The sequence below is a fragment of the Cucumis sativus genome, chromosome 7 (genome assembly GCF_000004075.3).
Source record: "Cucumis sativus cultivar 9930 chromosome 7, Cucumber_9930_V3, whole genome shotgun sequence".
NCBI classification, from domain to species: Eukaryota; Viridiplantae; Streptophyta; class Magnoliopsida; order Cucurbitales; family Cucurbitaceae; genus Cucumis; species Cucumis sativus.
The window spans coordinates 10,272,687-10,298,316 of record NC_026661.2 but is presented as its reverse complement, the minus strand read 5'-3'; the positions used below and the strand labels follow the sequence as shown (position 1 = coordinate 10,298,316).

General features: G+C 33.4%; 2 protein-coding genes across 10 annotated transcripts; one reads left to right on the top strand and one right to left on the bottom strand.

The window, feature by feature from the left end:
- Positions 1-3,065: 3,065 nt before the first annotated feature.
- Positions 3,066-8,643, bottom strand: LOC101222556 (GDP-mannose transporter GONST3). Of its 2 annotated transcripts, none has more exons than XM_031889048.1 (4): positions 8,187-8,643; positions 7,923-8,108; positions 7,373-7,500; positions 3,066-4,454 (listed from the first exon to the last, which is right to left on the bottom strand). In XM_031889048.1, the coding sequence occupies exon 4, from the start codon at positions 4,452-4,454 to the stop codon at positions 3,318-3,320; it is 1,137 nt and encodes a 378-aa protein (XP_031744908.1). In that variant the 5' UTR covers positions 7,373-7,500; positions 7,923-8,108; positions 8,187-8,643; the 3' UTR covers positions 3,066-3,317. The 2 variants fall into 2 exon arrangements, with proteins under 2 accessions (XP_031744908.1, XP_004139859.1); XM_004139811.3 differs by having other exon boundaries at positions 7,373-7,481.
- A 9,479-nt stretch (positions 8,644-18,122) lies between these two features.
- Positions 18,123-25,355, top strand: LOC101222317 (pentatricopeptide repeat-containing protein At5g65560). Of its 8 annotated transcripts, none has more exons than XM_031889023.1 (7): positions 18,123-21,421; positions 21,699-21,753; positions 21,834-21,963; positions 22,969-23,061; positions 24,199-24,420; positions 24,787-24,970; positions 25,072-25,355. In XM_031889023.1, the coding sequence occupies exons 1-2, from the start codon at positions 18,650-18,652 to the stop codon at positions 21,738-21,740; spliced, it is 2,814 nt and encodes a 937-aa protein (XP_031744883.1). In that variant the 5' UTR covers positions 18,123-18,649; the 3' UTR covers positions 21,741-21,753; positions 21,834-21,963; positions 22,969-23,061; positions 24,199-24,420; positions 24,787-24,970; positions 25,072-25,355. The 8 variants fall into 8 exon arrangements, 7 of the variants coding, with proteins under 7 accessions (XP_031744883.1, XP_031744885.1, XP_031744884.1 ...); XM_031889025.1 differs by having other exon boundaries at positions 24,162-24,420; XM_031889024.1 differs by having other exon boundaries at positions 23,160-24,420.
- Positions 25,356-25,630: the final 275 nt, after the last annotated feature.

Below are 25,630 nucleotides of genomic sequence, written 5' to 3'. Positions count from 1 at the left end.
AACAATCCAAAAGTATAGCCCCTTTAAAATTGGTCTATTCCTTTCTTTTTTTTAATACACCAAGGAAGATGTACATGTCCAAATGAAGCTACAAAGAAGAAGTAGATGACATAACATTAGAAAATTGAGGAATTAATTATGAAACCCCACCAACACTCTTACTATCATCGATCTTTAATTGTTTTTTTCTTTTGTTATTTAGAGGGCGTTTGGTGAGGACGAAATGTTTGTATAGATTGTTTTTCAGCGGGAAACTTCTATTCCTCTAAGTGTGTTAACACTGACATCTAGCCTTGTGAAATCACATCACTCCTATTACCATCATTGTCTTATAGTGAGCTTTCCTCGCGTGATGTCAAGGTTCCTTGTATGGGGTTGTTAATCGCCAAGCTAGTTTCCATCACATAGCCTTTACGCGAGGTGTTCCGCGTGAATTGCTTCTTTCTTATTTTTCCGCTTATCTTGCGCCTAGACATGCTAATCGTGTAAAACATGTATGACACTTATGTAAGTTGTATTTATAAATATTAATAAATTTACAACATGAGTCATGCGCTCTAATCATCTTCTTATGTGTTTTGACCTCATTATTCTAATAAAAAGGCTATAATAACGGTCATTTCTGCACATTATCAATTCCTACTCGCGAGGGATTGTCTTTTGATTTGTAAATTGAGTGGTCAAATCGTCGACTCAATAAGCGTACAATTTTGGCAACAAAACCTAGCGAAGAACTGAGAACATTATCACACAATATGGAATTCACTTCTTCCTAACTTTAGGTAAGTAGTAAGTGTTTTTCTAAATAATCTATCTAGAACTTGAACAAATGGTCATATCCTATCTATTGCATAAGAGAGGTTTAGTTATTGGTTGGACCATAAACATGTTGTTCATTAGAGGAGCATTGGTATTTAAGGACTAAGAAGTAACTTAGGAGTAAAATAATAATTTGACTCAACTGGTATTACAGATACTTGGAACGACTTACTTATTGTTATTAGTTTATATCCGTGAACACAAAAATATATCTACAGTGAGAAGGGTTCAGTTGTGAGTGATATTTAGTGGAGATTACATACAACTAACAAATATTTATTAATGTGGTTAATGAGTTTAAATTGAGACGGGGCATCGTCATTTACCTTTTTTAACCCAGCACCAGGAATTGGATCTCAAACTTGGCCCATTTTCTAGTGAGGAATGAATTTTCGGTGATTTTTTACTCCAGCCAAGATTTGGTCAACTTTTCAAAGCATTGGCTACTTTTTGGTCGTTTTGGTTCATACCTTTGTACTCTCCTAAGAAGCTCCCTTCCTAATCGATATTCCAAGTAAACGTGTAAGAGACCATTCCATGAACATAAACGTAAGTCTTTGGTTCAAGAATCCTTGAGTTAGGAAGGCTTATGATAAAATAAATAAAATAAAATAAAAAATCTGTTGAAGGACCAGAGTAAAAATCCACCAAAAGTTCATTCCTTGCTAGAAAATGATCCAAGTTTGAGATCAGATCACTATTGTTGGTATAAAAAAAGGCCAACATCGATGCCTCAGACTCAATTTTCATTATGGGGTCAAAAGTGGTCCTTTAATAGTTTCTTTGTTTTATTTTAGTCTTACGCCTTCTTAACTCAAGGATTCTTGGACCAAAGACTTATGTCTATATTCGTAGAATGGTAGAGATGGCGGTTTGAGTTGGTCGGTGGCGTTGTTGGAAAAATAGTGTCTGGAGGTTGGCGACAGCAACTACTGAAAGTTCACCGATGGTGATCAATGAAAAATGATGTCAAAAGGTTGGTATACAACGATCGCTCAAAACGGTTATCAAAAGTTGGTTGGTAGTGATCACCTAAAAACGATGACCAATGGTTGGCTAGCGACAATCATCAAAAAGCAGAGATAGGAGGTTGACCAATAGCGATCATAAAAAACTATTGTTAGTTGTTGAATGATGATGGTTGCTAGAAAGCGATCCCTATAGGTTGGTTGGTGGCAATACCACAATGATCAGAGGTTGAACGCAGTAGTAGCCAAAAGTTGGCCAAGGGAGGTCTCCATATAACGACTATTGAAAGTTGGCAGTGATAGTTGTCAGAAAATGGTCACTGAAAAACAATCGTCGAAAAATAGTAGAAGAAGACAATGATTGATGGTTGACTGCTGACGATAGTTGGAAGAAGGTCATCAAATGTTGACCTGCAGTAGTCATAACAATATGACCGACCCCACCTTTTCACTTTCCCAACATACCACCTAATCTCTGACCATCCCTCAACCTAATCTTAGACCTTCCCGACCTTTGGATTTCATAATTTTCCCACTTTTGAACTTCTTAATTTCCCAACTTTTGGATTTCTTAATTTAAGGTTTATTTGTTTCTTGGTTTTGGTGGCTTGGGTTGTTTCTTAATTTATGGTCTTGTTGGTTAGGGTTGTTTTTGTTTTTTCTTTGGTGGTTGTTGGTCATATTGTAATGTAGATATGTTTTTTTTTTAAAAGGAGTCGTAGGAATACAATGATAAGAGGTCTTTAGAGGAAACAGCTGAAAAACAATCGTCGAAAGTTGTCAGAAGCAATCATTGAAGGTTGACTAATAAAGGTTACTAGGAAAACGACAATCAAAAGTTAGTTGTCATCGAGCGCCAAAAAATAGCCACTAAAAAATAATTAAAGGTTGATTGGTTATGATAGCTAAAGATGGTAGTCAAAGGTTGGCCCACGAGGATTATCGAATATGGTGGTCAAAGGTTGGTCAACAATGGAGCATTGAAGGTGGCCATCAAAGTTTTTTCATACAAATTAAAAGAGATTAACTCAACACATGAAATTCATTTTTATAGAAGCTTATTTAAAACATATATCATAAGCCAACTTATTTTGTAAAACTCTTTCTTTCAAAAGCCTTTTCAGGTGGTTGGCAAAAATTTGATCTTAATCCTTGCACACGTTTGTTAAAATCTTATTCATAATCTTTGTAATTGCTCCGATAACAAAATTGAATTAGAAAATTAAACTAAGACTTTCTCATAGTGAGAAAAAAAATGGCAATGGCAACACACATAAGTGGGATTTTAAGTTCTAAGTATGCATCATCAACTACAATATTAAAATACATGTATATAAGTCCATGTAAAATTTTGAAGGGAAAAAAAAGAACAATTTCAATTAACAAAATAAGATATACATCAAATGCGACTAATCTCTGTCAAAAACCCTTGTGAAAAAAAAAACTAAATTGCCTTGATACAAGTGATAAATTTGAACCCCAAAATTCAACCAAATATTAACTATAAAAGCATTACCATTTGGAAACACCTCATGATCTTCCATGACTAACTTTGTTCTCTGCGCTGCCGCTATTTGAAACACTTTGCATTTCAAGTAGTTTTTGTTGCTCTTCATCTACTGCTTCTTCTACTCTTACCTCTTTCGTGGCTGCCTTCGGCTTCGAGCTTGTTGATTGTTGATACAAGATTCCACCTGACATACATATCAAGAGCCCCACAGTTCCAATGAAGGTTGAATGCTTATCCCAGATGACTAAATTGATCACAACAGTAAGGAGTTTATTCACAATCCCGAGTACAGTGAACCCAGTTGCAGAAATAGCCCTGCGGCAAGAGAACCCAAAGAAAGAAATCGACAAACCGAATAAGCATGACAACCCAACGGGCAAAACCACCTCAAACGAGTGCCAATCAGATTCATCTGAGATTTCCTGCTTGATTTTCTTGAGTTCTCCCATGATAAAAAGTTCCAATGGAAACAAAAGAAGTGCCTCTAAGTTGTTGTACAGCACAAGGCCCCATGTATTCAGCCCTATGGTCATAACAACGTGCTTTATGTATACAAAATCAATGGACATGCTAATGAGATAGGCCAAAGCCCAAAAGTAAGCTGTCAATGTGAATTGATAATCTGTCAGTACATAAAGAATGCTACCACCGAGGATCGTAGCTAGTGACAACCATGTCTTCATTGATGGCCATGGCTGGTGCAGGAAAAGGGTCTCACCAATGGCAACAAAAATTGGTACCACTGAGCGGAAAACGATGAACGTGTCAACGTTGGCATGCAAGAGAAGCTCACTGTTGGTGAATAGGGAAAGATAAAATATAATTGCAGCAGGTAGGAATCGCCACATTGTCAAGAGATCAAGTCGATCATGTTCAATAAATCCAGCACAACCACAAACAAAAACTCCAGCTGCACTTGTGAAGTATTGTAGGGCAGTCAATGCACCTGGGTAAGGGAACTTCATGACTGCCCATTTATTGATGATGGAAAGCAGGGATGCAGAAACACAGTACCCGACCGCAACACCATATACTGAGACTTGCTGCAGTACAATGGTGTACCAGTTTGATGGGCTCTCATCTGATAAAGCAGAAGCCCCTAGCCCTTCCTGGACCTTATCAACTTTGAAGATCTCAATATCATCTTCATTAGACATCTATCAAGAACGAGAAACTTATAGTGAAGGAGATGAACAAAGGGACGGAAAAACAGACCCATAGCCAAATATGCCAAAACCTCATTAACATAAATTGCAGAATACAGTTTCCAGGTCAGTATCTACCAATGGGGACGGGACAATAAAAAAAGATGATAAAAACAGAAAGATGTAAAATGGATTGTTGATGCAAGAAGCCCACAGAAATGGAGAGGCCAAACAAAACAACAGTCCAAGGTTGTGACGCGTAGTAGATCTTATGAGTCAATCTGTCAAAGCACCCTCTATTAATAAAAAAAAAAAAATCTGAAACAGAAAAGAGTAGATTTAAGCCAAAAGAGGCCCAATGTTCAGATTTAATCCTAAGAAATCTTACAAGTTCAAATGGTTTTGAGTTATGATCAAGGAGTTCCTCCTTAATCCACCTTTTGGAGAGAGACGCTGGTTTCTTTGACGTGCCTATGTTTGTGCTATTATGTGAGTTTTGTGGGATGAAAGAAATAGTAGGGTAATTTAAGGAGTGGAGAGGGAAGCCAAAGATATCTGGTCTCTTGTACATTTTCATGTTTCTCATTGGGCATTGATTTTGAAGGCTTTTTGTAACTATCCTCTTGACATGATTTTGTACCGTTGGGGTCCTTTCCTGTAGTGGGGTCCCCACTTCTTTTGTGGGCCTTTTCTTGTATGCCCGTATGTTCTTTCATTGTTTCTCAATGAATGTAGTTTTTATCAAAGATAAAAAAAAATAAAAAATAAATAACATCTTTTTTTATAAAAGGAGATGAACTTCTTTATTAATGATAAAATCTCAAAGTACAAGAGGTATATACATTGAGAAATATAAAGAAGCATAAAGCAAAAAGCTCTAGAGGGATCAGAAGATGCACCCAGACATCTCAACTAGGTTGACACCCCCTTAGCATCAAAACGTCATATCCCAATTTTTTAAAAAAAGAGTTGACCGTAATAAACTATTTATCACCTCGCAAACTAAACAGAGTTGCCTGTTGTGCAGACACATGACAACCTTGATGTTCACAATCTCTTCTAGTATATACTGACTACTTTTTTTTTATATATATATCTGTGAGTGTCTAGGTCCGGCACACCTCGATTAATCTCACGTGACAACCCACATTATTTTACAAGATTTGGGTGTCAAGGAAACTCATAGGAAATTAATTCCTACATAGGTGGCCACCCTGGATTGAACTCTTGACCTCTTAGTCATTTATTGAAATACACTAATTATCCTTACACCAAAACAATCAAAACCACACTTTAATCATACAAATAAGCTTGAAATTAAACTTTGGGAACACAATGAAATCACATAAATAGGCTAAAAAATCATATGATGAGCTCTAAATCAAACACTAATCAAATAAATAGCTTCCACATTCAACTCACCCTTAAAAAATACACACCAGCGATATTTTAACATTAAAATGCCATAAAAACAACATAAAGAGTATTACTTATCCAAACTTATCAAAAATCGCATAAAGATCGTTTGCGGCATTAGATGGAACCCTAAAGCTTATTTATTATGGGCAGCATTACTTTCCTAGTTATGGATTAAAAGAAACCATTGTACTTTTCAGAATTATTTTCAAAGCACATACTATATCTATTATTCAGCTCATTTGAAGTCCTCTTCACAGTGCTCCCTATCGAAGAAGTTTGACGACTTCACCATTCAAGATACCTTTTGCAATTGGAAGGCTTTCGTTTTTCCTTAAAACCTATGTTCTTTTTTAAGCCTTGTTAATGTTCTCAGTTCCTTTTGTTTCGTTGTTTACTTCTTGTATTTCTAGATAGCCTCTTGTTAGCTCATTTTGTATCTGAGAGCATTAGACTCTTTACATCATCTTATTGATGTACCATTTTATGAGAAAAAACCTATAAAAACTTATTTATATATCAATTAAAACTCATGAACATAACAACTAAACCAATCAAATAATATAAAACAATAAATCTTAATGAGCAAACAATTCCTGTTGCAGACTAAAGGTGTATAAAAATAATACTGTACTCGTTGGTAAGAAATCTAAATGAACGGTAGTAAACAAATAAACCCGAAACTCCCATACAAGACTTTTCCCCAGTCCAAAGATCCTAACACCTTCTTCAGCACAACGTGAGACAAGATCCTCATACCTCATAATAAATTTTTCTTTTATTCTTTTTTTTTTCTTTTAATAACAAAACACAATACATAATCCATTTACTCGTAAAAAAAACAGTGCGACTCCAAAAGAGTTCAAACCCATGGTAACTCACTTCAAAACCATAACAACACAAGCACCAGATCACAGGCGCATGGCTTGTGAACTTGTAAACCTAAAGTCAACTATCATGGACTAAATAGTATTATATACCAAACAAACTAAAACTCAAAGGTGAGTGTAGACAAATCAGAGTGTGTTCAGCACAACTTCTAGAATCGCAGACTAATTTTTTTTTTCGACCATTGGTTACACGATCAGTGTTTTTTGGAAAATTTCTTTAAGGTTCTAACCAATAGTTACCCCAAAACAATTAATTGGAGAAGTGTTTCATTACCTCCAAAGTCATACACACCATCAGTTACTAAAATATATTGTCTGTTTAAAACAAACAATCTTATAACTAAATTGGTTTTCTTTAAAACTTTCTGAAGGTAAATGTCACATTTTTACACATTTTCAACAAAATCACCTTTCATAAGTTGTAGCAACAATACATAGTTCATGTACTGGTAATTCAAAATCATTGAAACAATGTAGAAGTAGAAGCAATATGTAAGAATAGGTAACCAAATGCAAGCACACTGAATTCAAGTAAACAAACCTAAGAAAACCCAAACTCAAAAAATTCAAGTAATCTCAAACAAGGGTTACAACCAAAACAGGAAGGCATAGAAGAAAACGTACCTTGAGACCAAGTAATTTGGCAAATGCAGATTTGTCCAGTCACAATACAATTGGACCCAGCCACTTCTAGAATGACAAGTGCAGATCCACTTCCAATTGGATCAGGATGCTGCAAAAACAAAATTAAGCTACCCCAAAATTAAGAAAAGAATCAAACAAACCAGTGAGAAAAAACAGAAGAACAAAGAGCATGAGAGTGCTTTCATTCATTACATAGAGGGTGTAATTGCAAAGGAGGAACTGGGAAATGCTAAGTAGAGGAACAAGAACATCGTCAAACCATAGTTGAAAGAAAAGCAAAAAAAAAAACAAAACTACATGCAAAGGCCAATTAATTCTAAGCGGTTGCTAAGTAAATCAAACACAGCACATTCAAGTAAACCAACAGAGAAACGAAAACGGATAATCCAAAACAATCTCAGCTCCAAATAACCGATAGAAACAACCAAAATAACTCACTAATACATAACAAGAGCTTCTAATCAAGCAGCAGTCATCATAATCAAATTGAAAGCAAAAGTGTTATATAGCCCATGAATTGGAATCTCACCGGATCAAACCAAATACAGGGTCTAGGGGTTGGAGGACGGTGAAACTGTGGCAGAGAGAAAAGAGAGAACGTCGAATGCCTGGGCGAACGGTGGCAGGAGCTGCAGCAGAGCAAATGTCGGTGGGAACTACGGCTCGAAGTTAGGACAAAGAGGAATTAAGAATCAAAGAAAAAGAGAAGGATGCGCTGTCGATCAAAGAAAAGAAAAGAGGGTAAATGTTAAGTTAAAATCCAAAGCTGAATGGGCGTGCATAGGTGTCAAACCTTGTCAGAAAGAGGGAAAACGATGCTCCATCGCTGCTGGAACGCACTTCGCCGTAGGACAGTATGAGGGTTTGGAGCTGCCGTCGCACAGATCTCCGACGTGGTTTGTGTTCGTTAACATTGTCGCCCGGGAACAAATCGTCAGAGGTCGCGGGTTTGAGTCGCTCGGAGCAGGTCGCCGATGTTCATTGGAAAAGGAAGATCTCTAGGCAATGTTGGGGTGGGTGTTCGTGGATGTGGCCGGAGGTGGAGTGAGGTGTGAGGGTAGCCGTTCGCCGGAAGAAGAATCGGGAAAATGGTGGCTGGGGGTGGGTTGTAACTGGCCGAAGGGAAATGAGAAAATAAATGGAAAAAGTAAAAATTTAGGCAAAATTTGCATACGTGTACTTAAATTAAGAGACGAAACAAAAAAAATGGCTACCTCCTTCTTTTTATTGGACGGGGGATTTGAGAACCTTGCTTCCGGAAACATATATATATATACACATGGCCATCAAGCTAAGTTCATGGCTACTCCTCTTTTTTTAAAAAAAAAACCAATAAAAACTTGTCTTTTCTTATGCAAAATTATCACCTTAACTCACACGCGTTCCGAGAAATGGTTGATTTATGAAAGAGCTAGTGGTATGATAATCCTACTATTTTAATATTATGATAGTATGCGTTTGAGATAATAATTATGATAGTATGCGTTTGGGGGATTGAGGAAGGAGTGAGAAGGATTTGGAAAGGAATGGGTTTTTGAGTTTTATTTATGTTATATATGCTTACTACTTAACACTCAACAATTAAAGAAACGTGAAAAAAAGAATATAAAGAAAGAGCATAAATGTAAAAAGAAAAATGAAAATTTCCAAAATAAGACATAAAAATCATTTGTACAATTAGCATTTGAGAAATGTCACTCGATAAACAATGTTCGATACTTGATGCTTTATGCTATATGTTTCATATTATTTGCTCTATGGTATGTTATATATGCTTACCACTTAATCCTCATATTGACTAGATAAACGATCGTTTATATCATATCAAAGTAATATTTAAACGATCTTGATATTCTAAAAAGATGAGCTGGAAGAAAAAAAGAAAAAGAAGATGATTAAATACAGAATAAAATATGGAATAGGAGCTAAATAAGAACAAATCTAGAAGTGAAGATAAATAAATCACAAAGAATAAGAAGGAAGATAAATGACGAATCATATAGAATATCATGGACAAATCCTAAATACCTGAAAATATTTTACTGAGCTTTTCATTTTTGTTACACATACCATAAATATGTTGGTGTTTTGTTACATTTATGAGTTTGATTACACTCTACACCTTAATTATAAATCCTCCAAGAAATGGAAACAAAATATAATCATCAAATAAGTTTGATTTTGACAATAAGAGCTTTGCAATTGGCATCTAAGTGTATTGCTAACTACTAAAGTTGTGGCTTAAATTAAAGTTTAAATATAATACTCTCGCATGATTATCAAACTGTATAATTAAAAAAAACTGTTCAATAGTCAACTTTTTTTTCTGTTATTTTATAATTTGAAAAGAGTTAACTTTAAGATAGTAGTTGAAAATAAAATTTTCCCATAGAAAGTGCTGCCCTCTATGAGACTAAAGCTGTGATCCTTAAAAGCTGCATTGAAGTTTTCAATAAATGTTATACAATGTTAACAAGATATTAAAAATTCAATAAACGTCCTCTAAAAGAAACTAACAGCTAAGACGGCCTACAAATATGGAAAAAATTATAAATCAAAACAATTGTTAAAATCTTATTTCCCTTTTATCTTTCTTCAAACTTTAAAAATCTCTATTTTCAACTTCCTAATTTCTTTTAACTTTTACGGATGTGAATAATTAAAAACCCAAATGATTATTAAAAACCCAAATTAAATGCTAGTTTTATTTTTTTCTCCAAAACTTAAAGGTGGTTTAAGACAATGAGTGACTTATAATTGTATAGGGATTACAATAGTTTGTGTTATAATAGTATGCACTCCAAACGTAAAATATCAAAATCTGTGTTTGAGGTGCATATTATTATAGTTAATGTTATTATAAACTGTGTTTGGAGTCGATGCTATTATAATTTTGGTTTTTCACGGGTCTTTTTTGTGAAAATGAACAACTTAATTTATCAAATTTATGTTTAAATAATCTTTAAATCTAATTCTCCACCACCAACACTATTGTTGTCATTGGACAAGCATTTTTTTTTTAAAAAAGAAGCAAATATTCTTCATCTTCCTCTTATAGCCATTTTTTCTTCAACCTCAGCTTTTAAACTCTTCTAACTGTCCATCCCTGCCAAGCCAACACCATTTATAGATCTATTCATGATCATTGTTCACACAATAAACAATGTTTATGTGAGTATGGATAGAACCATAAGTCCAATTTTAGTCCGACTCCTATTTATCTCAAAGTTAAAATTGGTCATTCCAAATTTTATCCAAATTCAAATTCAAACGGGTGTCAAATTATGGTTAGACCATATCCGGACCATTATACCAAATTCAAATCAAATTTATGTACTAAATTCATGGTTGGATTACTTTTTATATGTTAGTTAATTGAGAAAAAAATTTAAAAAAATTGCTTGACTTCAACTTTATATTTTTCAAGATTCATCAACCCATATACATGCATAAATCTTGAGAGGGATATTTCTTGAATGAGAAAATTTTGGACCAATCACAAATTGCCACATCATTTATCAAATTATTGATGAAAAAATATAAATAATTGAAATTAAGAATAATTAAAAGTCGGCATGTGTCCAAAATTGAAATTGAAGACATAAATTGGCCAATTATGATCATGTCACATGTTTTCATTATGACCATTAGATCAAGTTAATTATTTTTGGTTAAATTAAACCTTATTTACTTGGGCTAAAGTTCAATTGAGTGGAACGTAATAAAGCAACATCTTACTACATTTTACGATTCACGTTCTTATTTCCGTTCTATCTTTGACTATGTTTTAGCTTTTCAAGTAATGTTTAGAATCTTTCCAATCGTGTATATGGGAAAAAATGGAAATAATTATTTGGTTTTGTTTTGTAAGAAGTAACATAAATATCAAACACTTGTCAACTTCTTGGTTTCATAAAACAAACAAAAGTAAAATCAAGGGTTTTAAAAAAAAAACATAACAAATCGATAAAATATTTACACGGTATAAAATAATTTTGAAAACGAAAAAAGTCTATAGGCTCACAATGACTTTAACCTACCAATTATATGCTTCCAGAACATTTCAGTTATCATTTGAGGTGGGGTTTGAGAACATTCCTCGATTAAGACAAACCTTAAAGCATTTACGACTAGTATTGTATTTAGTTTTGATTTCCAAGTCACATAATTTTCGTCATTAAGTTTCTCGGAACCTAAGAGTTATACTATTGAGCTATTCATGCTGAAGAATTAAACATATTTTATTTAGAGAAAAACTACAATCTTGTAAGAACCAATTAGTTTAGCAAATATTAATAATGTACCCATCATTATTATGTTTTGCAACGATATTTCAAAGGTTTAAAATAACCTCTACCGAGGGATAGTCGATTACTCCTCCTTTGAACCAAGACAATCTTGATAAAATGCTAACTTTCGAATATCTCATATTTCTATAACACTTAGTTATTGCTACTTCGGTAAAAAATATACTAACTCCTTAATAATTTTTCTAAGTGTAATATGCTATTTTCAAATCTCATAGATAAGAATCATCATGCTCCTGAAAGTAGAAAGTCAATATGAAAACTGATCTAAAAGACTATCCATATATGGAGTTTACGACGTTCCAAATCCTATTATACAACTCTTTGATTGATAAGGTCGCTCCAGGGCAGACATGCAAGCGCATTATATAGGAATCTCATAGTGCAACCCAATGAAAGAGACAATGGGATGTGTTGTCACATATCCCTCACCCACTTACTATGAACTACTTCCCCTATTCACCTTGTCAAAGCTCTATGAAAACACTCTAACTGGAGTCCCCTCCTACACACGACCTAAAGCCCTACATGGAACTCACGATGTGAACACTTAGGGATGCTAGAGCTAAAGGTACCCTACTTTTATCTGGATGAAGTGTTTTAAGACGGTCTTAAAAGGGTACCCATAAAAATATGATCATATTTAGGCTAACTTAAACATATCATAAGTCTAGATTAAACATCTAAGCATAACCATTATACCAGATTTTAACCTACGATGTCTAGGTGACAAGCTAGTTTTATTATCTCACATCTCTCATTCGTGCTCGTAAAACTAAGCTAACTAGGCTAAAAAATTGATTACAATCTCTAGGTAGCAAGTGTTCGTAAATCGTCCACTTAAAAATCTCCAACCTTAGTCATATCTTATTTGACTTGTTGACAAGATCGAATCAGGTGAGCCTCTTGTAACCAGTTTTACAAGATATCGACCTAATTCAATGAAAATTTTGGTTGATATGTTTAACCTGGGTGAGCATGCAACGTGTAGCCACCTAACTTTGTCCGACCTTATTTAAAATAATTAATTCAATTGCTAGATTAATTTTTTGCCTTAATTTGGATACTTTTTATTATGTGATTAATTAACCAAATTTTTGAAGAAAAAATGTTATTTAATTACTAAGTTTTGTGAGTAGTTTGGTCAGAGTAACTAAACCAATTAGTTAGTCTAACTAAGATAGGTGGAGAATTGCTCAATATGGTAACTTTTTAAAATTGATTTTGTTAATAAAGGCTCCATGTCATTTTGAGATGAATGCTAATGTTGGTATTATTTTCAAGAGTTTAGGGTTTAGGGTTTTGCCTTAATTCGTGAGGAGATTGCCTTATTTAAAATTAATTCAATTTCTACCACCGTTTTTTTTTTTTTTTTGTGTGGCATTTTCTTTTTTATCCTTGTAATCTCCTCACGAATTCGAAGCTGATGCCACCACTAAAGTTGACCCGTTATTCTTCGAACTTAGAACCGAGTTGTGGGACCCGACTAGGTGAAGAAAATTGAGAGAGGGATGGAAATTGGAGTTAAGAGTTGAGATTTAAGAGAGAAAATCAAAATTGATATTATTTTGTAAGTAAAAAAACCTAATTTAACTTGATTCACATTTATGTCTCTACATAAAGTTCAATTCTATACAAAATAGCCTCGAGAGCTTAGTTTATTGGATTCAATATTATAGTATTCAATTTCACTAATATATTCTCAATAACAACTTAATTGGATATAATATAGTTTAAACTATAAACTACAAGTCTTAAGACATAAATTCCAACATAGATCATATGAAAGTGATATTTAAACGATCTTGATATTCTGAAAGAGGAGTTGGAAGAAAGAAAGAAAAAGAAGATGAACAAAAATAAAAGAAAGAAAATCTAGAAGAGGAGTCGAAGAAATCGGTAAGAAATGATTAATAAATCGTAAAAAGAAAGAGAAAAGAGAAGTGAAGAATCAAGTGCAAATATAAAATTTATAAAAATATTTTATCGGGTTCATGGGCTTTTCGTTTTTGTTACACGAATACTAAATATTCGAATGTTTTGTTAATTTATGAAAATCAACCTAAAAATAATTATAAAACAATTAATTATCTTTTTCTTTTTAGGAAGAAGAGAAATGAAAACTAACCCTACACATTAATTAAAATACTTTAACAAAGTATGAATCAATTAAGTTTGATTTTGCCGATACTGCGAACCACCGAATCTCTAAGTTTGATTTTTTTAAAACTATTATCAAACGAACCAAATTAAACTTTAAATAGGTATTAATATCAAATTGTATAATAAAAATCTGTTCAATCGTCAACTTTTTTTTTTTTTTTTTAATTTGAAAAGAGTTAACTTTAAGAAAGTAGTTGAAAATAAAATTTTCCCATAGAAAGTGCCACTTGTGCTTTCTGCTGTAAGACTAAATAATGAAGAATGTGATTCATAAAAGCTGCATTGAAGTTTTCAATAGTTATATAATGTTAATATGATATTAAATTCAATAAACGTCATTTAAGAAACTAATAGCTATGACTCCATAGAAATATGGAAAATTATAATTAAAAATAATTGTTAAAATCTTATTTTGGTATCTTATTCTATTTTAGTTTTAAACTTTTAAAATTGTCTATTTTTGCCAACTCAACTTTTGAAAAAATCTTATTTCCATGATTGTCGTTATAATTCATTTAACTTTTAACGAATTGATGTTATGATTTCTGTATTTTGACGATGAAGTTCTAATTTATTTATCATATTAATTAAATTGATAAATAACCAATAAATCTTGCTAATTTATTATATAAATCTTTTATGTTAACAAATCAACACCATTGATTCAAATAAACTCAAATTAAATAATACTTTTGTTTTTTTTTTTCTCCAAAACTTAATTTAGTTTTGGTTTTGAGCTACTTTTTGTGAGTTTTGATTGAGTTTTAGGTATTCCCATCAAATAATTTTTGGTCTAAAATAAATTAATTTTGGATTAAGTTTTGTTATTTTCCTAATATTTTAGGAAAGTAATATGGGAAATTTTTCGAATAAGGTTAAATTGGTTTCAACTTTAACTTTAACTTTGGGTAAGTTGATTAGTTGGAGAATTTTGGAGACCGTAGCCAACCCTTAATATTTATTAATTAAGCTATTTGAATTTTCCTTAACTGTTGAGGATTTGTCCATTGGAAAGCTTTGACTGTGATAGATATGGATTAAACTTTTAGCTAATCTCAAGGTAAGTGATTCTACTACTGGACTTTCGAACAAAAATTTAAGAATTTGCATGTATTTATCGTTACGATGTAACTAAGATGCATAATGTACTATAATTGATGATTGATATGTTTATGACGCATGATATATTAATCACATGATTAAGGACGTTATGATTGATATTCATGCTATGTTTATGAAGTTTACGATGTTGTTACATGCTTTTGGACTGTGGTGTGTCTGGTAACTTTGTCTGTTGAGCTTTTTACTCAACTTATATTGTGATTCTATTTATGGGATCATCGCACAACTAGATGTATTTTTACGGGACCACTCGCACGATTTAGGGGTGAACCTATGTATCACAAACATGTTTATGAGTGTGTACCTACGATCATTCGCACGAATGAGGGTGTTCCTATGGATCACTCGCATGATTGAGGATTCCTACGGGTCACTCACACGATTAGGGGGTGTCCATATGGTTTTACTCGCTCAATGTGTATCTATGATCACTCACACGACTAGGGATGTTCCTACAAAATCGCCCCCATGATTAGGGGTGTTTGTATGATCTCACTTGTCCAGGTGTGTTCCATTAGGACACATGACACTGTTATTATGTTTCTAACGAAAAGTTAACAAATCACCTAACATGACCAGTAGTGGGTAGAGGGAGATAGAGGATCTGGAAAGCTGGCGAGCGACAGGAAAGGTTCGTAACATGCCATATGGGAACTTAGTTTTGCTTCCGCATCTACGTATCAGTCTTTCAATATTTTGGTTTTGGACACCTTATTTAAAGTTTCGTTTCATTTGTTTATCTTTATTTATTTAAAGAATTGTCAGAACCATGAGTCACGTTTTCAAATTCTTTTTTATTGGTTTTGTCGCATGTATGCTTTCGAACATTTATTGATATTGATTTTATAAAAAAAATTAGTTTTCCTTTTCAAGATAGTGTCTTTTGATGTTTATCTTTCGAGTAATGACTCTAACTTAGCCTAAAACTATTTCGGGTCGTTACAAGTTCAATGTTGGCAGTCGATAGTCGATAGAGATGGTGTCGGAGGTTGGCCGGCGAGGATAACCGAAGATAGTGACCGTAGTATTTAATACAAATAAGGGAGATTACCCACCATTTATTTATAAACTATTTTTTTTCAAAATCCATTTTAGGTGGTTGTAGAAAACTTAATTTTTTTCCAAAACAATTTTTTAAAGAAATTTAATCACTTGAAAGTGCAATCCAAACACACACTTTATCTCGCAAACATCTCGCAACTTCCACACTTAACGAACATCTTAAAGCAAGTTTAAAATCATAAAGAAAATCACCTAAACACATGTAAAATTGGTTTGGGATTAAACATTTCAAATTTAGAAGTTGAGAAATGGGTACAAAATGTTTGTAAGATGAGTCTGAGATAAAAAGCAGCACCTTACAACTTCCTAACTTCTGAAGATGGGTATAGTGGCAAGAGTTGGTCCATCCATAGAAGACAATCATGTTAGTTGTGAAGCTTTCAGATTGCATAAATGTCAATAATCTAATTGGAAAAATTATTGTTTAAGAAGTTATTTTCATTAGTATTGGAGATGTATGAAATACACCCAATATTTGTCTATTTTTGTTGGAAATGTATTAAATATACCAAATATTTGTAATGTTGTTTTTGTTGACGAAGCTGTATAGAACACACCTAAAGCTTGTCATATAAATACCCAACCCCATATCCATGATATACTTGTTTTAGGCAAATATTTCCCAAGTTCCAAGCTTGAACATATATATATATAAATAAATATGATGAGATCAAACTATGCTTATGCAATGAAATGTACGTGTTGATGAAGGTTTTGCATTACAAGTTTTCCTCATCTAATCCAAGTGTAAATTACAATAGGTTCTAACGAGTTTCAAGGTTCAATATAGAAAAAATTGTCGGTGACTGTGTATTTAAGTTTTACCTTCTCGTTAACAAACTACTCAGAGAGATAAAATTCGTTAAAATTATATTGTTCAAGTTATATGCGATGGACGAGTTAAACATATGTGTTCTCAAAGCTTAGTTCTTCCAAGGGATGGTAAAATATAAGTAAGGACTCTGGACGCCTTATATATTCTTGTTGTGAGTCGAATTGTTTCCTTCTTTAACATTTGTTCATGGTATCCTTTATGAGTATGCGTTGAAAGTCCTTCATAACGCCTTTGACCTACATTTTCACCTTTTAAGTAAAATCGTGTAATGAAAAATACCAAAAAATCATAATATTCAGAAGTCAATACATTGTAAACATGTGAGCGCATAGTAAGCAAATTACATAATTTCTGGGTGTCTTTGATGCATTTCCTAATATTTTTCTCTATTTATATTGAAAGAAGCTAGGGCCTAACTTGTATTTCTACATATTATCAAAATACTCATACCTTTAATGATGAGACATCTCGCAAATATTTCATACTTTCAAACTTGAAAGACTCACTCCCAAATTCATTCTATACTCGTATTTAGATGATTTAGGATGTTTTTACACATGTTTTAGGAAGTTATTTAGCTATTGATTCAAAACACACTGCATAACAAACTCCTTAAAACAAATGTATCAAAATCACCTCAAACATATGTAAAATTGATAAGGAATCGACATTTGAAGTTTGGAATATACCAAATATTTATGTGATAAAAAAATAAGATTTAAAAGGGTTAATTTTCATAAATATAATACACAATAAAATATTTTTGATCCGTGTAACAAAACGAAAAAGACCACGACATTTCTTTAAATATTTGAGGTTTGTTTCTTTTTATCTTTTTTCTCTTATGCTATTTTTTATTTGGTTTGTTATTTAGGATTTTCAAATATAAAAATCGTGAAAAAATGGTTGGATATTAGATAGCTAAATCTACACCAAAATAGTCAAATATAAATAATTTAAATTATTTAGAAATTTAGCTAAAAACTCCTTAAAAAATGGTTTAGATTAAATGTAAATGTAGTTGTTCAAATGCCCTTTTAAAATCTTAATAAATATGCTTTCCAAAATCTTAATTTAACTAAATGAAGGAAAAATATATACATACAAAACGCAAAATCTTAAGAATCACATCACTTGAAAGGTTGATAAAAAAGAAAATTAAGGGTCATAATTGGAATGGCCAAGAAGCTCCATTGTTGGCAGGTGATGCCACAATCCAAAAGTTAGAGATCTGATTTATGTGGTTTTATATACACCAAAAATTGGATGTAGATTTAAATTTAAAAAGGGAAACTTTGAAAGAAAAATGGTTAAATGGAGTGGATATGGCGATATGGCATGTCACTCATCTGCCTTTGTTTGTTGCTGAAATTCATCTTGTAGTGGTAACCTTTCCCCACAGGGTCGGTGGGTTTGATCAAAATCGTTGTCGGAAATAGAGATGAAGATGTTGATGAAGATGAAGTGGAGGAGGATTGGAGGTTGCTATGATCAGAGGCCAAGTGAACTAGCGAAGAGTTACAAACATGCATGAGCCAGCCGTGAGAGTCGTCGTAGTCACATTAAGAACTAACGAGGAGTAGGAGGACGGTGCGAGAGGCTCATTCCCCGCATCCATTGAAATTTCATAAATTTAGGATTCTTTTTAAACTCATCATTTAAGGGAGGAAAAAAAAAAAGGTCTTATACCATTCCCCAATTCCCCCCTACGCCATCTCCCCATATCTTTAAATCCTTCAGAAACTTCGTGACTGCTCACAATCCGAAATGTTAAAACCCCACAAAACCCTTCCTCGTATGTGCTTCCATTCCCTTTATTTTCTTCTGGGTTCTCACCAATCCTCCAATTTCTCATCGCAGCCTCACCCTTCTTCACCCCTTTCTATTTCATCCAACACTGACCCTTTTCCTGAATTGGTCTCTAAAATCTCCATCATTCTTTCCAGTCCCACATGGGAACGCAGTTCAGAGCTTTCCCATTTAATCCCCAAACTCAAACCCCATCACGTTGTGAATCTCCTCGATACGCACAACAATACGGAATCAGTCTTGCGCTTCTTCCACTGGGTTTCGAGGACGCATTTTTTCAAACATGACATGAGCTGCTTTGTTTCGATGCTGAATAGATTAGTTCGGGATCGCCTTTTTGTGCCTGCTGATAACGTAAGAATCCTAATGATTAAATCCTGTAGGAATGAGGGAGAGGTTAAGAGGGTCATTCAAGTTTTGAGTGAGATTAATACCACATATGATTTTGGGTATACTTTGTATAGTTTTAGTACTCTTTTGATTCAGTTGGGGAAGTTTGATATGGATGGTTTAGGACGAGATGTGTATATCGAGATGCTTAACAGTGGGATTAGACCTAACTTATTTACATTTAATGCAATGATAAAAATTTTATGCAACAAAGGAAAGGTGCAAGAGGCAGAATTGATTATGGGTCATATTTTTCATTATGGTGCCTGTCCAGATACTTTTACATACACATCTTTGATTATTGGGCATTGTAAAAATGGAAATTTAGATTTGGCTTTTGAGATGTTTGACCGAATGGTTAAAGACGGGTGTGATCCCAATTCGGTAACTTATTCAGCCCTTATCAATGGGCTATGTAGTGAAGGGAGGTTAGAAGAAGCAATGGATATGCTCGAAGAAATGATTGATAAAGGGATTGAACCAACAGTACACGCATACACCATTCCAATAGTTTCGTTATGTGATGCTGGCCGTTCTTGTGAGGCAGTAAAGCTTCTAGGAAAGATGAAAAAGAGAGGCTGTGGTCCAAACGTTCAAACATATACAGCACTAATCAGTGGTTTATCGCGAGATGGGAAATTTGAGGTTGCAATTGGTGTATATCACAAGATGTTGGCTGATGGATTGGTTCCAACAGCTGTCACATATAGTGCACTGATTAATCAATTATATGTGGAGGGAAGATTTGAAACTGCTCTTACCATCTTCGAGTGGATGTTGAGTCATGACAGCTTGCCAAATACTGAAACATATAATGTAATAATTAAAGGTTTTTGCTCAATAGGTTACATTCAGAAGGCAACGGCTATTTTTGACCAAATGCTCAAAGCTGGTCCTTCCCCAAATGTAATAACTTACAATATAATTATTCATATATATTTCAAGCAGGGATATATGAATAATGCAATGAGATTGTTAGAAATGATGAAAGGCAATGGACTGAAGTTAGATACTTGGACTTATGCTAATCTTATTTCAGGGTTTTCTAGAGGAGGAAAATTGGAACATGCGTTTTCTCTTTTCAATGAAATGGTGGAACATGGGATTTCTCCAAATGTAGTTACATATAATGCTATAATTAACGGATATTTGACTGTTGCAAAAGTGGATGATGCTTTGGCATTGTTTTGGAAGATGGTGGAAAGTGGTAATGTTCCAAGTAGTGGAACCTATAATATGATGATAAGTGGATTCTCTAAAACTAATCGCATTTCTGAAGCAGAGAATTTCTGTGGTAAAATGGTGAAGCAAGGCTTGCTCCCAAATGTCATTACCTACACATCGTTTATTGATGGTCTGTGTAAGAATGGGAGAACAAGTCTTGCATTCAAGATTTTCCATGAAATGAAGAAAAGAGATTATTTTCCAAATTTATGTACTTATAGTTCTCTAATTGATGGTTTATGCCAAGAGGGTCAGGCTGAGGATGCAGAAAGATTACTTGATGAAATGGAGAAGAAAGGAATAACCCCTGATGAGATAACTTTAAATTCTCTTATGAATGGTTTTGTTGCACTTGGCAGAATTGATCGAGCATTTCTCCTTTGCCGACGAATGATGGGTGTTGGCTGCAAACCCAATTATCGGTCGTTTGCCATATTGCTGAAGGGATTGCAAAAGGAAAGCCATTCACTTACGGAAAAAGCTGTAGCCCAACACGAAATCATGTGTACTTGTAGTTCTGATGAGAAATGTATAAGTACAGGATCAGTGTACAATCTCCTGGCTAGATTGGCTGACTATGGATGTGAGCCTAATGTCGATACCTATACCACTTTAGTGAGAGGCTTGTGTGGCAAGGGCAGATGCTACGAGGCAGATCAGCTGGTTGAGAGCATGAAAAAGAAAGGTTTGCAACCTAGTGAAGAAATTTATCGTGCTCTATTGGTTGGCCAATGTAAGAACTTGGAAGTGGAATCTGCTCTTAAGATTTTTGACTCTATGGTTACAACAGGTTTTCAACCTTGCTTATCGGATTATAAGGCTCTCATATGTGCGCTTTGCAAAGCAAATTTCAGACAAAAAGCTCAATGTATGTTTCAAACTATGCTCAAGAAGCATTGGAATAGTGATGAGGTTGTCTGGACAGTGTTACTTGATGGATTACTCAAGGAAGGGGAAACTGATCTAAGTTTGGAGCTTCTTCATGTCATGGAATCTAGAAATTGCACTCTTAATTTCCAGACACGTGTTATGTTGGCCAGGGAGCTATCTGCACTAGGTTGCTCAATTGAAATCCCTCAAATCTCTAAACAGTTGGGAATTGTAAAAGAAAAACAGGTGCAGTTATTTGAACAAGAAAAATGCTACTCAAGCTTCTAATCTAACAGTGGACCTGGACCGTAGTCTAATAGGATCCAATATGTCAATGAATTTGCCTAATGGAATTTTCCATCCTGAATAACAACAATTTGATTGCTGTTATTTAATAACGTGGCAAGCAAAAATATCCTTAACAACAACCATTACAATTTTTTTGTGTTTTTTGTTCTTATGGCTTTGCTTCAGTTTCAATTTCATTCCTCTCATTAAAACATCTTCTGTTTTATTGTTGCAGAAGCAAACTGCTGATGTTCTTAGAGATGATATTGCTCTATAAGAAGTTTCTAAAGGTAGGGTTGTTTTCCTCTATTTCTGTTTAATCGACAAGATATTAACCATAATTCATACAAACCTTTTTTTTTAATCATAGATGATGCATATTTCCCATTCATCTCGTGATTTGAAGTGTTTTCAAAGCGCAAGTTGCACTTTAAGGTGACAGTCTCTTTGATCACCTTAAGGCAAGAGGTGACATAAAAGCATTGTCCGACTGAAACAAGGTATGTCCGACTGAAACAAGGTGCACGTAATGAAATAATGAATAAATATTAATTTTGACAGTTATAGTTAAAAAATACTTAGATTTTTAAAATGTTCAAATATAAACAAAATTATTAACAAAAATTAACTAAAATAATTTTGAAAAAAAAGATTTGACAAAAGAAATAGAAACATAAATGCTTTTTAAAACTCTTTTGTCATCATCCATCCTCATCTGGGTTCTCCTCAACGATTGCTTCCTAACCCACGGAAAATGGGGCCATTTGAAAGTCAAAATATGAATAGACCACATGACCTAAGTTTTTTCTTCTTGTCTGTGATGCTCTTCTTTGTTTATGGAGAATGTTTTATTTAGATAGACGATTAGACAAGTCCTCAAAGATTGAGCTTGATTCTTCAGTGAACAAATTGAGATAAGGTCGTACAAGAGTTAAAAGTACTATTTTGCTTGCTCTCGCTTTCAACATTCTTGATTTTTTGATAAGGCATTTAAAAACTAGTATTTTCTTTCTCAGTGTCACAAAATTGTTGTCTTTTTTCTTCTGGATAGTCTTTCTAATATCTTCAGGCGTAAATTTCAAGCCTTATTATGGTATTCCTTCAGTGCATTAATTTACAAAGAGCAAAACAAGAAAAGACAAACCTAACTAATCTTTGGAAAATACTTGTCTAACTTTACATACATAGTTTCTTATTGAACCTTATTATGGTATTCCTTCAGTGCATTACTGTGGAAAATAAAGTTCTATATTTGTACAGAAGATCAGCTGAGAGCATTAATTATGTACAATTTGAAAGCACTATAGTTGAGTCTTTTGGAGACTCTTGGCTGGAATTTGTGTGATATAGTCATTGTCCTAACAAAATGTAATCCATAAATATTTGCTCCCAAGTGCAAATTCATATCAATTGATGTTAGGAAGAGATCGAAAGAATAGATCATGAATGAGAGGAAGGTGGTTTTAGGCTCTGTTGATGTTCTTATGAATTTGGTGGCAAGGTAGAAAAGTTTTGGCAAGCATGATGAAGTCACATTGAAGCAGTTACATAAGGATCAAACTCGAATCTTGTAGGAGACAAAGACTACTAGATAAGTGGTATGTACATTTCTGTTTAGTTCAATATATACGGTGTTTCATTTAATATATATATATATATATTTATTTACATCAAACCCTTTGATTATGTTTTGAAGGTCAACATTTGCTTTGCATGCAATATATTTCAACCTTTAATTGCATGCAAGATATTTCAACCTTTAATTGCATGCAAGATGTTTCAACCTTTAATTTCAAACAAACTACATAAGAGATTTGGTCTTCTTATTGTGAGTTAGTTCTTTTTGCGCATCGACTCTTAAAATTAAACGTTTTCTTATTTCTTTTTTGTGCATTCATATGACTAGGTACTTTGTTATGATGAACTTCTCAATTTTATAGTGGAACACACATCTCTATCCTTTGTTCTATTGATATTTTTCAAGAACCAAATAAATGTACTATTTTTGTTCTTGAATATGCGTGAACTTGGTAACCTATTATTACTTGGACATTTCAAACAAACTCAAATTATGTTTTCCTTTATATCTAAAATAAAATTCAAATCAATTGCTTCTCTTGTTTCTAAGCTGAAATTTAGTTGTGACTTGAATTTTATATTTTTCTTAACCTCATATTGTCGTTTTTGGCTACCCCTGTTGCTTTTGCTTCTGAATTTTGGTTCCTGCCCTTGCCTTAGATTCTACAAGCTTATATTAACTATTTTTATGCCTTTTCTTTTAGCTAATGGGTTAAAGATCTTGTGTATGAGACAAACAGAGGGAAAGTATGTTTCCGTCCTCCAAGTACAACCACCCGTTGGCTTACGGCCATGTGTTCAAATCTTCCAAGTTGGAAACATTTTTACATTTCTTGCTTCAAATTTTTCTTGAGCTGAGTCTTGCCTTTCTTTTTGTGGTCATAGATATCTTGAAACAATTATGTCCTTAAATTTAGACATGTTTAGAAGTGATTTGAAAATAATTAGTTATATATGTTATTGAATGATATGGATGAAGATTAGTTGTTTGGAAAACTTATTTTGAGTCAAAGTGCCGTATAGATTTTGTAACTTTTTGGTAGCTTAGGATGGTCAAAGTGACACATGTCCAATTTCCCCATTAGTTAATGATGTTGGTGTTTTTTGTTGATTTGTTTAGATTAAATGAGAAGTTCGGTCTCATGTTTGTATTAAAGGTTGAAACAGAGCATAGATGGAGGCCTAATTGCACGACTATGCTATTGCTTTGGTCTACATCTACTCGAAGAATGAATCAGACCTCAATCGGTGCTTGAAGGAATGAGAGGGCCAGGGTTTTGTGGTCACTGTATCAGTTTGCTGATGCTTTTTCGAGAACACAAAGAGAGCAACTGGTACAGAAAGTGGTGTCTGCTTTCAATGGTACTCTCAATATTCTGGTCAGTAGTACTACTTTGAGAATTAATTAATTATTTACTTCGTGGCCAATGGATTTACAAAAGCTATTTTGTATTAGGCATCACCTCCCCTTAAATGACATTTTTGATGTTCGATGCTTCGCTTGCTTTGAAACGTTTTTTTCTTGTTAGATTGTTGGCGTTTGAGTATTGATATACTTTATGTATAAGGATCTTAATATTGCGAGTTTAGTATGATTTTATGTTAGGAGCGTATTGAACAAAATTGTGTGGAAATGTCTTCTTTGAGTAGTATAATTGAAAATGCAATTAATAAAGTTTTTATTCCTTTAGTATTCAGAATTATTATTTTTTGAAAATTTTCTAACCATACTATCGTTGAAAAAGAGTGTTAGTGCCGACACTCCCTATACGCATTCGCTGCCAGGATTGGGTAACGGTTCAAGAGAAGTCGTTGAAGGCAAATGGTTTTCCAATGATCATCCGTCCTTGTCTACCACATACCTCTTGGCCTCAACGTAGTTCGTGTGTGGGCACTACTGTTGCATGGACAATGATAAAGTAAAACTATGTAAGAAAATTTATTAACTTTGTGAATTTAGTATTTATTTAGTTAATTTACTAATTTATTGTTTAGAGTTGTATCATGATGTTTTTTTAAATTTTTATTAGGTGATTGGTGACGACAAACATTGGAGCAACTATATATGTGAGAATTCTGGTGTCACTACAATTTAAACATCTCTTTTGATTCTATCGACTTTTTAGGATTATATATATGTAGTTATTTTATTTGAATTAAGAATTTACAACTTGTTCTATTAGGTATGAATTTTGCTAGAACACACTTTTGATGATTATATCAAACATTTTGTATGAATGTAGTGCTTTATTTCTTTTATATGTTATAAATTTGAAGATTTATCCTATAATTATGATTGTCGATTTGGTTGAAATGTGTTTGGTTGAAAGGTGAATTACATCTTTTCGTTTAGCCGACTTATATAAATATCATATGGTTATAATTTGATTTTACAATATTATTTGCAAAACAAATTATAAAATAGAAAAAAATATTATTAAAAAATAATTAGAGTGTTTTTATAACTATAGAAATGCCGTAGAAAGTCCATTAACACTAAAATTCATGCTTGAAAATTGGTACTTATAATTTTTTTCTATTTCAATTAATAATGCTAATAAAAACAAGACTTTAACATATCTAAAATAG

Bases quoted from the DNA above. Each gene is read 5' to 3' on its own strand.
- LOC101222317 (XM_031889023.1), top strand. From the start codon at position 18,650: ATGTTAAAACCCCACAAAACCCTTCCTCGTATGTGCTTCCATTCCCTT. The intron at 21,422-21,698 runs GTGCAGTTATTT...TTATTGTTGCAG, and splicing joins GAATTGTAAAAGAAAAACAG to AAGCAAACTGCTGATGTTCT.
- LOC101222556 (XM_031889048.1), bottom strand. From the start codon at position 4,454: ATGTCTAATGAAGATGATATTGAGATCTTCAAAGTTGATAAGGTCCAG.